This window comes from Anguilla rostrata, chromosome 1 (genome assembly GCF_018555375.3).
Source record: "Anguilla rostrata isolate EN2019 chromosome 1, ASM1855537v3, whole genome shotgun sequence".
Taxonomy (NCBI): Eukaryota; Metazoa; Chordata; class Actinopteri; order Anguilliformes; family Anguillidae; genus Anguilla; species Anguilla rostrata.
The window spans coordinates 61854917-61870948 of record NC_057933.1 but is presented as its reverse complement, the minus strand read 5'-3'; the positions used below and the strand labels follow the sequence as shown (position 1 = coordinate 61870948).

Here is a 16032-nt window from a genome sequence, read left to right as displayed (position 1 = left end):
CACACACACACACACCTGAGCCTCATACACACACACACACACACACACACACACCTGAGCCTCATACACACACACACACACACACACACCTGAGCCTCATACACACACACACACACACACACCCGAGCCTCATACACACACACACACACCTGAGCCTCATACACACACACACACACCGGAGCCTCATACACACTCACACACACACACACACCGGAGCCTCATGCACACTCACACACACACACACACCGGAGCCTCATACACACTCACACACACACACACACCGGAGCCTCATACACACACACACACACACACACACACACACACACCTGAGCCTCATACACACACACACCGGAGCCTCATACACACACACACACACACACACATCTGAGCCTCATACACAAACACGCACCTGGATCTTATACAAACACACATCTGGACCTCATACACACACACGCACCTGGATCTTATACAAACACACCAGGCCTCATACACACACACACACACACACACACACCTGAGCCTCATACACACACACACACACCGGAGCCTCATACACACACACGCCGGAGCCTCATACACACACACACACACACACACCTGAGCCTCATACACACACATGCACCTGGATCTTATACAAACACAAATCTGGACCTCATACACACACACACACCTGAGCCTCATACACACCCACGCCGGAGCCTCATACACACACACACACACACACACACCTGAGCCTCATACACACACGCGCACCTGGATCTTATACAAACACACATCTGGACCTCATACACACACACGCACCTGGATCTTATACAAACACACCTGGCCTCATACACATACACCTGAGCCTCAAACATACACACCTGAGCCTCATACAAATACACACCTGAGCCTCAAACAAACACACACTTGAACCTTATACAAACACTCACCTGTACTTCATACAAACACACACCTCAGCCTCATACAAACACACACCTCAGCCTCATAAAAACACACACCTGAGCCTCATATAAACACATGCCTGAACTTTGCACAAACACACACATGGACCTCATTAAAACACACACCAGCAGAAATAATGCACTGTGCAAGAAACTAGAAGTAACTTAGTGTTAATGATAAAGTGCATTGCAGTTAGACCTAAAATAAGCTTATGTGTAGGTTACATCTCATTGCCTGCCACTTATGGTATGTACCAATATTATACACAGGGATATCAGTAGCAATGCTGCAGACGAAATTCATATAGGTTGTACAAGTAAAAGTTAAAACAGCATCATGCTTTTACTCTTTTATTTCACAATAGTTAGCTCTACCAAAAAGACCCTTGTAAGTACCACATTTACAGTAGTTGTTATAACTGGTGAAACATATGAACTGATTTCCACACTCTTGGCTCCAGTGACCGTTTTAGGACCAGCTGTAGATTGAAACATCCGCTTTCTCTAACACAGAGCCAAAGAAACCTGCCTTATCCTGTTGCTTTTCCCAGCATGCACTGCGAACACTTTATCCAAACTCAATGCGTACACAAAAGCGGAGGTGTTTGTCTATTACAAAGGGATCGTAATAAAAAAGAGAATGATCATACTTTTAATTTGGACCTAAGGATTATACTTTCCCCATTATATATGAAATAATATGGAAAAAGTACATATTTACACAGCCGTGAGCATGTACCAAGAGGTCCATTTAGGGCACATCACAATTGTTTCTTGCTTTTGTAGTGTTTTGTGGTGCAGTATACAAGAATGGCCAAATGTGTAAATAAAAACATTTTCAATTACATACTAATGCTAAAGTAAATATATATTCTCAAAGACAAGATGTGCCTGCTAACAAATGCACTCAGATGCTTTTATAAAGGACACTATAAGGATGATAATCTGTAACATTTGATATAGTTTGACATAATAAATTTTCATTTTTTTATGTCTAGTGTACCTTACAGGCTGCAGGTTTAAGTCTGTTTTCTCACGCTGTGGGTCTGAATCGGGACTTGAAAAGGGCCCACGTTGGAGGGAATACAAAGCCTTTCATTGGGAGCAAAGCAGTTTGGACGCCACAAAGCACGGGCGCAGCTGTAACTGCGCTTCCCTCCTGGAGGGATAATGAGCACTCAGCAGATTCGAGGGGTAAGATTTCAGGCGTTTGCACACAGAGCCACTCTGGCCAAAGCCCTTGTGAATCCGGGTTGGATTTCAGCCCCTGAAACCCTGAGTCAATCTCAGCCCCTCTACGGCTCTCTTTATCTGTTTCAGCTCTTTGTAGATCAGGGCGATTATTTTTCAGCTTGGTTTTTCGAACAAAGATAAACTCTGTCTATGCCTCATGTTCCCTGTACACCCATGTCTGTCTCAGTGTCAGTGTTCCGTACTTTCTCTGTCTCCCTCTCTCTGTGTCTTTACTCTCTCTTCAGGTCAAATGCATTATTTGCAACAATAAAGCACTACATTTTAGATAACTCAATTTGCAGAATAAACTGCATCATTTCTGAAGGAAGAAATAATGATATCTCTGTTTTCATCTGCCTTCTTTTCAAGTACCATGCTATGAAGCTTCAATCGACGACTAAATCATTTTTTAAATTATAACTGATCTGCAGGCCTTGCTCCAGAGTTGTGAGCGTGAGTTCATGCAGGAAAAGAGGCTGACCTTGTTTATTTCACAGGGATGATATTTGTTCCCCCTGTTGGGAGGAAATGGCTTGGAAACACATTCCAGCACTGTGCTTCCGATAGTTTCCATTGAATTTGAGTTTTTCACTTAAAAGTATCTTCCTCTCTCCCTAACCCTCTTTCCTTCTCTGAACCCAAATCCTCCAACACTTTCTCAGCCTCTTATTTTTCTCTCAATCACACCATCACAGCATTCAGAAGCTTCTTCCCTTTGCTCCTAGCTGCTGCCGGTTAATGCCCAGGGGGAGTGTTTCAGACTGCAGGGGGTCCACCTGCATAGGCATGCCCACGAGCTCTCCCATACTGAGGAGCTTGCAGCGATGAGACAGCTTGGGGAAATTAAGATAAAGCTGGATAAAAAAAGACTGATGTAGATATGCAGCTGGAGAGTTTGGCATTTACTGAAGCAGGTGATCTGCAGTAGCTCACACACGGAGTATATTGGATTAGATTTTAGGTACAGGACAACATGCAAAAGCAAAACACCCCGACCCAGGAAAGTAGTGTTCTTTCTTCCATTAAACTGCCTCTCTGTCCGTCTCCTACTGACATCCTGTAGTAACCAGGCAAATGAATGTGCAATCAGAAGGCTTCCGTTTCTAACCCTGGGCGTGGTAGTGCCGCTGTACCCTTGAATTACTTCAGCTGTGTCACTGGATGGAATGTGGAGTGTAATGAGCGTAGCCCTCTGTGCTGAGACAGCACGCTAGCGTATCTCTCAGGCACGTACGCATGTCTCTCGCTGGATGCCCTGGAGGATCCTCTTGGCGGGCAGCAGGAAGTCGATGAGGCAGCGGAGGCCGTCGCCCCGGTACTGCCGCTCCACCACGCTGAACAGCTGCCACAGGACGGTGGCAGCGGTGGCACTGAAGGGAGGGTACAGGGCTGACAGGGTGCTCTGAATACAGCTGTCCAAGGATTCAGAGTCCTGACAGAGAGAGAGAGAGAGAGAGAGTTTATTTATGATTCTTTTCTATCTTCTCTTTTTTACAGATTATTATTATTATTATTGTTGTTGTTGTTGTTGTAATGTTATTGTTGTTGTTTGTACTACCATACACTTTGGCAATATTTACTGTTTTAAGTATTTCCTGCAGAAAAAGCATTTTTGGAATTGTAGAGAAACAGAGAGAGAAAGAGGGAGAGGGAGAGAGAGAGAGAGAGACAGAGAATGAGACAGAAAGAATGAGACATTATCACACAATGTCCACTAACAAAAGAGCTACTTGTAGATGCTTATAGAGGAAATTGTTGAGAGCCATGCAAGATGGTCACTCACTGTAGAGTAAAGAATAGAGATGAGGATAAGAGGATGGCACACGCGTAGACAAAACAACGGTTCTATTCAATCAAACCACAATGTCTGCAATGTTCACTGCCAGTTTTACATGGCTTTGTTTTTTCACATTTTTACACTAATTTCAATGATAGCTCAACCCACAACCTTTTGCAAGAAACTGAAACAAAACAGTCATGCTTGTGTAACTTCTAGGGTAACAGCATTTAGCTGTTATGCTGAAGACAGGCATGAATACTTCCTCCATTTCTCAGCACTGAACAAAGCTGTGCACTCTCTTTACAGATGCATATTAAAGTATACATAAAGCACTTATATGATTAAACAATTAAGATGTGTTTGTTTTAATTATTATAGTTTAGTATAGTGTGTCGGAGATTTTACCCTTGACATTTATTACAAGGTATGATGAAATGCCAGGATTCAGTGAAAATATTCCACTGAGGATTTAGTGTGAAAAAGCATTTCTTTTGCCACCCAGATTCCTCTGCAAAGCTTCTAACACGGTATTTTACTGACGGAGGAGTCGCACCTAGTCATGTTCATTACCATGCATAAATTCTTTCAACATTCCTTTCTCTACCCTGCTGTATACATACAGTACACACACAAACCACACACGCACGTACACACGTACACGCACATACAGATACACAGACACACATACACACATAAGCGCACGCACACATACACACACAAAACACACATGCACGAACACACATATACATGCACATACAGAGGCACACAGACACACAAAAATGCACACACACACACACACACACACACACACAAAGTGGACAGATTCACAGACTTTCAGAGGATGGACGTGCCTGCAGATCTACAAGTGCAGTTTTTTTTTACTTCTTTGCTGGGTTGTCCCCACATTGACCACTCAGTTCTACCTGTAGTTAAAGTCTAAAATGACTCCACTGTGCATAGCCACACTGCAGCAGCGGTGATCTGACCCAGCCAGCCAGGCTGTCTGTGAGCAGGACCCGTCCAGGGAAAAATCTGCAAGCGTGAAAGCAGCAGACATCTCCGCAGCATGGGGAACACAAAGCCCAAGGCATTTTTCATCATTCCAGTGTGTGTTTTATGTGCTTTGGCTTGTCATATTCATATCAATGCAATGAATGGAATGAAGACATTGAACAGCTCAGCACAAGAGGAGGTGGAGGATTATCGGTACACAAAACGTAAAGAGACATTTTCAAACCAAAGTCATCAAAAATATACAGTATAATCATAATTTTGGACGTACTATTGAATTGGGCTCTAAAGTATTAGCACAGTTTCTGTAAATTGTCAATGAGAGATAGCGTGGGAAAGAGCTTAAATAGATGCACGGGAAACACTAACTCAGCTGCAAAAGCAATCAGCCTATTTGACTCAATGGCTTTCCAGCGCTTTGTTTTCTCAGCAGCCAGTAGGTGCCCTTTAAAGCACTGGGCCACTCCCGTTTTTGTTCGGGCCGCGAGGACTTTCCCGTGGCGACGCTCTGTGCCAGCACTGGTCTGGAAGACGCAGTCGGACACTCGTCCAGCCTCCCGCCACACAACAGGAAACCAGGGGGGTCGCAGGAAATGTGCTCAACGCTCCCCTTTCCACTGGCGAGAGGGGAAACACCTGTGGGCGTGACGTCACGAGCGACGGACGCAAACACAAGGCCTGGAAAGTCCTTCACACCGCCGTTTCATTGTGTCTGCAGGGTAGCTGGGGTTTTTTTGGAGGATGTGGTGACATGACCCGCCAATAAAAATGACAATACAAACTGTACATGACTTTTGTTTTACCTATTACACCTGGAATGGGTTGAGAATTCTTACGGTCATAGTGTCAACACTGACAATGATTCTACATTGTAACTCCAAATGTTTCTTAGATAAGGTTACAACATAGCAGAATTGACTATCATTGATAATGTTGGCCAAGCAAAAATACAACATTTTGATCAAGGAGTCTATTTGTCTACTGTTGTCGACAACATCCATCACATAGCTGAGTTTATTTATTGTGAGATGTCAATGTGGGATGTCATCCAATGACAACTTTTGACAGCTATTTCACCAAAGAGTTTGACTGATCTAATGCAGTAAACACATGCATATCAGTGCAGTTCCACTTCCCCTCCCCTGTCTCAACTTGGTCACGCCACAACAACAAAAAGTGAGAAACCAGCCCTGGAGCACACAAGGCACAGGAAGTCACTTTCCCCATCTGTGGCTTTGGCTTTTCAGCTGCATGATGTCATTTCCGTAGGACAGGCCGTTGTGTGCAGGGGCGAGGGGTTGAGCAGAGGGGCAGGGAGGGGGGAGGGGCTTCCCATTTACACATCGGTCCAGAGTCTCAGCATTCACGTCCCGCGTGTTCTGATCGTCTCTCTGTCCTCTCAGTGCCACAGACATTAACTGGCATCTACGCTGAGAGACGCTGCTCAAAGGCACCCATTGTTAGACGCCCATCTCTGACAGCTGCGCACTGCTGCTGTCCCACACAACACGCCCACCTGCATTAATGCTCAAACGCTTGCACTGGCTCAACAATATGCTGCTGGGCCTTGGCCACTATTGTACCATGGAGAAGAAGAATAACATTGTGTTTGATAGAAAAAAATAAAGATTACAATGGGAGTGACGTCACCACACAGCACTTCGCACGTAACAAGACGACAAATACCTAAGGTGGCGTCAATGAGGTGGCCAAAAAAAAAAGGACCGTAAATCAGTGACTTATTAGAGCAGTTATACAAGGAGCTGGGCAATAAATTTTACTATGAGTCCCACCCTACAGAAAATCAATTTTGCCTCCACTCTTTTACAGACCAGTACTCCTGGGATACTGTAGGCCTTTTATTAATGCAAGATAAGTAAGCAAACGGGAAACAGGCGTGAGGGTGTGTGGCATCATTCTGCATTCCTGCTAAGCTTGGCAAGCGCTCCCATGAACAATTACTTCACCTACAAGACCAGCGCGAATTTGTGTAAAGCGTAATAAACTCAAACCTATGCAAAAACTGAACACTGAAAAACCGCTGTTCACTACGGCCGTGACTGCTCTGTGACTGCAGAAACCATTCAAAGCGGTGCAGTCTCTCAGTCAGGAAGACAGACAGTTTAAGCAAGGGATATTACTGCTTTTAGGTCTTCCAGTCACAGCAAAAAAAAAAAAAAAAAGTAGTCCTCCGGACTCCGGTTGGTGTAATGTCTGCGGTGCTGTAATAAGCAGGAGTTCTGTGGTGAGGCTGGTGCGGAGTGGAGTCTCCCTTTTTGATCATGGGCCTTTGCAACAGCAGCCATGAGGTAGAGCTGGTGGGGCAGCAGACTTGTAATTAGTGGGTTGAGGGTTTGGATTCCAGGTGGGGCGTTGGCCTTATGCCCTCGAGCAAAATTTGAGGACATCTGCCACACAAGCAGATATACAGTGTAACATACAGAAAATATATACACTACAGTCAAACAGTGCTACCGCTATGGAAGTTCCCTAATGAAATCAAGGTAAAGTAAGGAAAGGAGGCATTTTGATATGCTTGACCAACTCAGTGCATAGTACAGATAGTTTCATCATTTCCATTTTAATTAAATAGTGTCAATTAAGTTTTTGTTTCTTTATTCAATTCTATAACTTTCCACTGATATGCATGTTAACATGTGGTGGATCCTCTCATTGAGAAACATTCTGCACTGCTGCCCTGAAAAACAGTCATTACAAATGCAAACAAATGGTTTATCTTGAGGGCTTTCATTAGTTACGGGCCTAAAAAGAATGCTTGCGTTTCAGTGTTCCAGGAATCTGCTCCTGCTGTATGTCATGTACAGAATTCTATGGCGTGAGGGCAAATTCAGCTGTTCTCTCTTCAGTATAAGAGGGGCAGTACATACCATAGAACTTGTCTCAACTTCCAACCAACCATGAAATGCCTGAGTGTTACAGTATATTGACTGGACAGGCTAGAAGTGAATCGCTGCTTGTTCAATAGCCACACAGTATCAGTAGTCGGCCCACACACAGTTGACATTTTTTTCAGTACAGTTCAAGCCCCCACAGTTCTGGAATAGCTCCGTCCTACACAATGTAAATCTGTGACTTTGGACAGAGAGTTCAGAGAGTGAGAATGGGAGAGAGATATGTGAAAAAAATAGAAGAGAGGATATAGAGAGTAAAAAAGACAGGGGGGAGTCAGAGGGAAACAGGGAGCAACAGGGGGAGAGAGAGAACACCAGACACATTTAGTGGGTCAGGGACACAAAGGAGTTGCGCACCAGGCCTCCAGTGGAGCATGAAGTGACCAGGAGAGAGAGTAATGTGAGAGCATACACACACACACACACACACACAGGAGTAGGCACACAAATACACAGGTGCAGGCACACAAACACACACATGCACATGCATGCATGCACACACACACACACACACACAGGGGTAGGCACACAAACACACAGGTGCAGGCACACAAACACATGCATACACACACACACATACACACACACACAGGGGTAGGCACACAAACACACAGGTGCAGGCACACAAACACATGCATACACACACACACATACACACAGGGATGAAATCAAGTAAATTCAGTGCATAGGAGGCACATACAAACAGGTACTTTTCTTTACAGTACATCTCAGAATGTTTGATTCCAATTCTGATTTGCTTAAGAGAAGTTACCTGGAGGAAAGAGAGGGCAAATGGCCAGCAGGTCAATAGAGAAGAGGGGCAGTAGTGGCAGAGGGGCAGTAGTAGTAAGGGGCAGTACTGGCAGAGGGGCAGTAGCAGCAGAGGGGCAGTATTATCAGAAGGTAGAGGGGCAGGACTGGTGGTTTTAGTAGTGGAAATTGCCTTTCTCAGACCGCCTGACAGTAAAGTCTCAAGATTTCACAAATGTTGGAGGTCATTTGAAGGTGACACTTTATTATTGTTCTGAATTTGATCCAAAGATGACTTCAGTGGCACCCGAGGACAGGGTCACATACATCTTAACCCCTGCCACTTGATGGCTAACAGAAGCTGCCAGCAAAAGGCTTGGTACAGAAACACATGACTCTATAAATTCTGCAGTGGCTTACAAAGATCTCTCGGAAATTATATATGTTCATGTCAGCTCTACACATATAACCTTTAAAATGTAAGATATATAATAAAATGAACTCAGTCTGTTGAGACCTGTGGAGGGGAAGGGGACCTAGGACAGTGAGGTGTGTGTGTGTGTGTGTGTGTGTGTGTTCATAGAGCATGGAAAATGCATTACATCAGTGACTCATGGCCCTGTCACTCAGCTTACTCACCTGCTAACACTCTCGTAGTAATTACGCTACATCAACCACAAGCCCAAACAATAGAAACATAAATACAATGTGCAGCCATAGGTTACGTGTGAAATCACCATTAGATTGTGAACATAGGCGTTGATGGCACAACAAAATATTTCCTAAACTTGTTACAATTATCTCAAGCAGGTCAGTCAAGTTGTAAATGTATTGAATCAAAAAACGGAAAATAAGCAGGGAAATGTGATCTTATGCCGCTAGGTTGTTACTTGGTTAAGTCCTATCTGTCAAATCACTTTTATCCTAAAGACTGACCCACTCTGTCCCCATGCAATGCAAGGCCATTGTTTACTTGGCTGGTCAATAAGCATGTTTGCATTACTTCAACATAGACAGACTAAAATGCATAGGCCTATATATTACAGTGTGGCTTAGTCACGTGATATTTGTTATAAGGATTTTAAAAATGCGAGCGATTATTCTAGATTTTTCTACTGGTAACAAAATTCGAAATTCTACAGTCCACCCCATGCATTACATTTTTCCTTTTCACAAAGCACTGCAGTTAGAGGCCATAGTGCCAAAATATTATCAATTGCTATCTACAACATGACTAATTCAGCTCAGGGCCCTATGTTTTTCCCAGCCAATTTTTGCATCTCCGAGTTACACAGAGGTTATCGTCACCACCCTTCCTTAGACCACAAAACATCCCCAGATATAAAGAGGACATGTACTCCATTTCCCATCACTGCCCCTTACACAGATATGGCTCACATCATTCGGCAGCCCAGTGCTTTGTCCTGCAGGATGCAAACATCGTGGGACAGGAAGAAATTAGCATGTTGCCCAGCAACAGAAGACATCCCCTGTTGACCCTATAGGAAGTTACATCACTAAAACTTGCATTGTGTGCACAGTAAACACAGTATGGATAGCAAGACAATCACTGACAACAAGAGGTGAACAACAGGGTTTTCCAAAAGTTGTGTCAGTCACACAATAAACATACAATGAAGCAGAGGACATAATTAGAACACTTATCCCTCAAAGACAGGCAAAAGAGAAAGAGAAAGACCTATTGCCCTCCACAACACTAATTCACAAGTGATTGGGGGCTTTTTATTTTCATATACTTCATCTAGTTCTCTTGAAGAACAATAAAGAAAACTTTGTGTGATTGCTTCTCATCCCACAACAAACAACACTATTAGGCTACATCTTCTAAAAGTCTGATTCTCAGTCAAAAACAGCTTGAGGGGAAATACTGAAGCTGAAGGAGCACCAGAACATCAGTGGCTTTAATGCAACAGCAAAGCGACTGGGTTCGGTGCTCAGAAGTTTGATTAAACCAATGTCATAAAGCAATCAGGTGAAGCGATGGGGCGACTGCATTTTGCTGCTAAGCAGTTGGGAAATTCCAGCTGGACAGACATGCCAGTTTGAAAAAAAGATGAATGAATTTGTCGAGACTATTAATGGCCACCAAAACCAACTGTAGGAAGCAGGTCTGGAACAAAACTGTTATGACTGTGAAGTAACCCTTGCATTAAGACACAAAGACAACCCACACCTACAGACATTCCAACAAAACCAAGCCTGACAGATATGATCACACAACATCTGTTTTATAAAAGACACCTGCCATCATTCTCTCAAGAACTGGAAAGGTATTATTATTGTTGAATATAATGGAATGACAAGCATGGAATTAAAAATTTAACTCCGGAAGGGTGTCGGGTAGAACATGCAAAAACAAAGGGCAAGCAGACATGCTTTACGAAGGTGTGTTATACATTTCTCCCAAAGCCAGCATTCCCTGATTCAAAGAACCATCGGGAAACTCCTTTGTGAACTCCACAGTAAAGTTTAAATAAAATGTGGAGCTTAGTCAGAAAAGTCAGAAACAGGGAATGTGAGGTGTGTAATGAGGAGATGGGCGTTCCGGACAGGTAACGATGTCCCACACAAAGGAACAAAGCAAGGAATTCAAACGACAACGGCATCCTCCAGCACCGCCTGTCTCTGAACACAAAATTCCTTTTCCCAAATGTTTTTCTGCCATGCTCATGCTGGACTAGCCCTGACACAACCTGGGACAGCTGGGCTTCTGCATTCAGAGGAATCAGTCCTCCAGGTTCCTATCCTGCGCACACAATTTTCAACTTCAACCCAGGGCTTGAAACTATGCACAAGAAAACCTTCCACACAAAGACAGGAACACCAGTTGCTTATCCTCTGTGGCATATGGGAGAAAAGCAGCTTCGCACACTGGCAGGGAACACACAATTTGCATTTCTCTGAGAAACACAATTTGCATTTTGAGCGTCCATTTTTGTAATTGTATGCAGACTCGTAACAATGAACTGGTACACCGCATTCAAACAAAATGAACATGTCCCGCCATTACCAAAGTCAGCTTTCAACTTCTTTAACATTGTATTCAGTTAATAAAACTGCTTTGCCATGCTAAACTGTTGCTTTGAAAAAGGTGCTCCGCACTCCTAAAAAAAAACCCTGGTCAAAGGGACCGCGACTCTTCCCCACAGTGCCGCATGTGGCTTCGCTCTCCAGGTCTTACCTTTATGCTCAGGTAGTTGTCACAGCTCCGGGACTTGGCTCTGGGGTGCATGTTGTGAAGTAACAACATGTACAAGCGGAGAGGAACCGAATTAATCAACCGACCGAAAAAGAACGGTGAAGCCCCGTCACTTTGCTTTTGACGGCCATGTCAGTTTTGCGACGCTTGTACGGTGCCCCTCCGTCCCTCTCTGTCCACAGCCACGACGGTCTCCCCCAGCTGTCCCTGGCTCTACCTCCGGCGGCTGTGCTGAGCTGAAAATGTTCCACTGAAGACCTGTTGAAGCGTGAGAGAGGCAGCACGCTCAGGCTCTCCCTCTCTCTCTCTGCTGCTCTCTGTGCCCCCTCCTCCTCTCCACTCCGCTCTCTCTCTCCCCTCCCTCTCCGCTGCTACAGAAGCCTCTCCCAGCAGGGTAATCCATACAGATGCAACTTCCTTCACCATTCAGAAAACACACTACCTGACCCACACACAACAATGCCCCCCCCCTTCCCATCACCCCCTTCCCTGCCCTGCAGGGGTACTGCTCTGACTGACCCCCCCTCGACCCCCTCGACCCCACCCCCACCAAACCTCCCCGCCCCCGACGGCTGCTCTTTGTCCTGAAAAAACAAATGGACTTGGGTTTCAGCTTATTCTGCTGGTTTTGAAAAGAAAAAAGGAAAAAAGAAAAAGAAGACATCAGCATACCATCAGTGGTGCAGGTCACCCGCGTCACAATAGTGACCCCTTAAATCTTCACCGTAGTAAAGCACATTCTCACACTAAGGGACTCATTTGGGGACCAGACACGTGGGACCTCCTATTCCTCAAACAGCCAGGCCAGAGACAAGCAATTTTCAAAACTGAATTCTCATTTGCTAATTATACAACCTAACTTAAAAAATGTAAATATTCTGAATTCCAAAACACATTTTTAATGCAGACTAATGATTGACAGGAAATTAGATGGAAGAAAAAAAGGCTGCTTTGCGATGAGTGACATTTGTCATTTGAGATTGTTCTCATGCTCAGTAATAATATCCTCCCTTGAATAAATGCTATGCAGAATGGGAACGTGGTCATTATTCAACCACGAAAGAGAGGGAAAGACTGAATCCATATTCTGAGTGCTAACTGCCACTCTGTCATGTATTCACTCATTACACATCAGAATCCACTCCAACCTGCTCTTGAATTGAACATAGGAAATCATTGTCGGGGAAAACCGGTACGGTGAGAATGCGCAATTTCTTTGAGCGCCCTCGATTATACGTATTAAACAATCGTATGTAAACAGGGAACTCAGCGAGGTCTGGTAATTAGGTTGGGTTAAATTTAGAAACGCCTCACATTCTTTTCAGACAGCATTAGTCACAGACACTGCAGTGACCCTGGGGAAGCCGGCTACTGTGTGTCCACCAGAGCAGCCCTCACAATACCTGAATAAAGCTACAACCCGCCAAAAAGGGTAAGATGGTATCATCGCACTTAACATTCATAAAAAATCACTTATATTAAATATAAGTTAGAATAATCAAAATGTATAAAAATGTTTTACTTACAGTATGAGAAAACTCTGGAAGTTTTAATAATTAAATATCTACCATCTCCTCAAAATGAAATATGCATAAAAAATAGGAAAGTAAGCCAGCATAAAAACTATTCAACTGAATTTTAAAACAAAGTGAGGATCTCTCTCATAACCCCACTTCCGCTCCCTCTCATTCTCAGAACCAATCAGAAGGAAAATCAAAGACAGAGTTTGTGATTGATTGCACCTGTAACTTTGTTGTTACAGCCAATCATGCAGACTCAAGCTCACAACTCATCTGTGCCCCAAGGCTAAATGGCCTCTTACATGTTGAAGCTATGTTTGTGGCCTGCAAGGAGAACCAGATTTTACTGAAAACAGTTTTTTCTAAAGGATGAGCCATGCCTCCAAGCTTAAACCAAGGGAAGATTTACCCTCAGTTCGGAAAAGTCACATTCCGTTATTGTCAGTGCTGTCTGTAGCATTGCCCCTGTGCCTCCACCTGCTGTTGTTAATGCAACCCCACCACCCAACTTTTAAAGATACATTTCTGTCACAAGGACTGCAATTCATTCACTGCTTCATGGACCAACACAGAACCCTACCCTGTAAATGACCCAACTTTGACACATACATGCAACTGGCCAAACATTTCCGTAGGTGTATTTATTGTATTGTTTTTTATATGTACATAGTGTTCTGTGATGACGTTTCATATAGTTATGCTTTGTGTACTTTAATAAGAAAAAGATGGAAAAATATAAATAAAAACCACAATTAAATTAATTGAATGCACTGCAAATAGATTTAACTATAGCATAATGTCAAAACTGAGCATAATGTCACAACTGATCACACAATGGAAGGATATACACAGAGACCGTAAGATAAAATGTGTATGAAATTTAAATATGATTTACAATTATGCTTATCAGAACAACATTCATTACAAATACATGATGGCTGTTATGGAACATTTTAATTTATGTCAAGATTAAAATGCTCCCATGGCTATATTTAGAAACAACATTAATAAAAAGAACAGTACACAACAGGACATGTGATTTCCCAAGGGGATAAGACAGACAGGAGAAGATTCCTGTGAATTCTTATCTTTACATGTTAAATAAATGAAACAACAGAAAAAATTTACTCATGAACTAAACTTTAATTGAGGGGCAAATTAGTAAGGAACATAACTCTATGCACACCTAAAGATCACTCCATGCCAGTGACATGTAGCAATTAAAATATCAGAGCTAAAACCCTGTTCCCAGAAGAGGACAAAAATAGTTGTTTCTCTTTCATCAGATAAAAGTGTTTAAAACTCATAACAACAAACTGTGATCTCAGAGGCTCCGCCCACCAAAAGTCTGGTGATCCAGGGCAGGCGCAGATCACAGAGTGCCCAACAATGGCTGGAGCATTTACTCCATTTATTTTTAGATTCTTCCTTTTTAAGGAGCTCATTTATGTGTTTGCTAGGGAATTTGTACCATAAATCATGTTCTGAGATTTCTCGGTCAAAAAATCTCCACTAGCAGGTATTGTATTAGTCTTTGTTTTCTGATACGCTACACATATTTAGCAGAATGTTTACGTCATTAACACAGCTGGAGTTTGTAAATAATAGAAATACAATAGATGCTGTGTGAAGTTGGTTCTGTGCTGATCAGCTCAGTGGTGTAAATGGAGCAAAAAAAAATTTTTTTGAGCAAGGTCTACAGGTGACATAAACAGGACTTAAACCACTGCATCCACAGCTATTCACCTGGGAACCAACCGTCTTATAAAAAGCAACTGAACCGCCAGTCTGTCTTCACTGCTAGATAATAGGATCAATATAAGTTCTCATTGCTAGCATCAACAAATAATCCTTGATTTGATCAATTCAGTCTTGAATAGGTAACATGACATTTAGTGAATCTGAATCTGTCAAATGGGCTCCCAGGTGGCATGTCCAATTAAAGAACTAGCCCTCACTAAAGTGGCATTTCCCATTGTCTGGAATAGTATTCAGACTGCCAGTGCTGACTGGCTGGGAGTTCTGTGATTCATTTGGTGGTATTTTCCTCCTCACTGCATACTTATGCCTCCTGTTTGTCCGTTTGTCTGTCTGTCTTTGTGCCCGCTTCATAAGTAGCGCATTCCTGCACTGCAATAGCTGCATAGCTCAGCTGGTGGACTGGGGAGCGAAAGCCTAAAATACGATTCGCTGTTTCAAAAGAATGTAAAGAAAATACTGCTCAAAGAAAAAATCTGAATTTTAAAGCAAGAAGTATATTAAATACACCGGATACGGTTCTGTAAGAATATGAAATCCAAAGGGTAAGAATATACATTTTAAGGGCTGCTTCATTGTTGTGTGCTAGATGTCAAACTAAACATTACCCAGTCAGGAAAATAAGTCAGTATTGGTGAGAAAGACATCATAATATTTTCTAATTTCTTGTTAATTAGCAGACATTAAAATATTGAACGGAGTAGTCCATTTTTTAATGATGAGGACATTTTGTACACCCCTCTCTTCCCTGTCTCTGATATAGCTCAAAACAGAGCAATGAGGACAAGTGGGCAAATTGAAGCTCAGACAGGTTTCCTAAACGATGAAGGATGTCTGCTTTCTGAGGGGGGCGCTGTGCAGCTCACAGACAGCGAGCACGGCGCTCCAACCGGAGCACGAGAGA

General features: G+C 43.2%; 1 protein-coding gene across 1 annotated transcript in view; it reads right to left on the bottom strand.

Moving 5' to 3' along the window:
• Positions 1-12164, bottom strand: part of zgc:158766 (uncharacterized protein LOC100009641 homolog) — a 34402-nt gene extending 22238 nt beyond the window's left edge. Inside the window, 2 exon segments of the mRNA XM_064347604.1 lie at positions 3412-3609; positions 11833-12164. Of these exon segments, the coding sequence (XP_064203674.1) occupies positions 3412-3609; positions 11833-11901 (267 nt within the window). The 5' untranslated portion in view covers positions 11902-12164.
• Positions 12165-16032: the final 3868 nt, after the last annotated feature.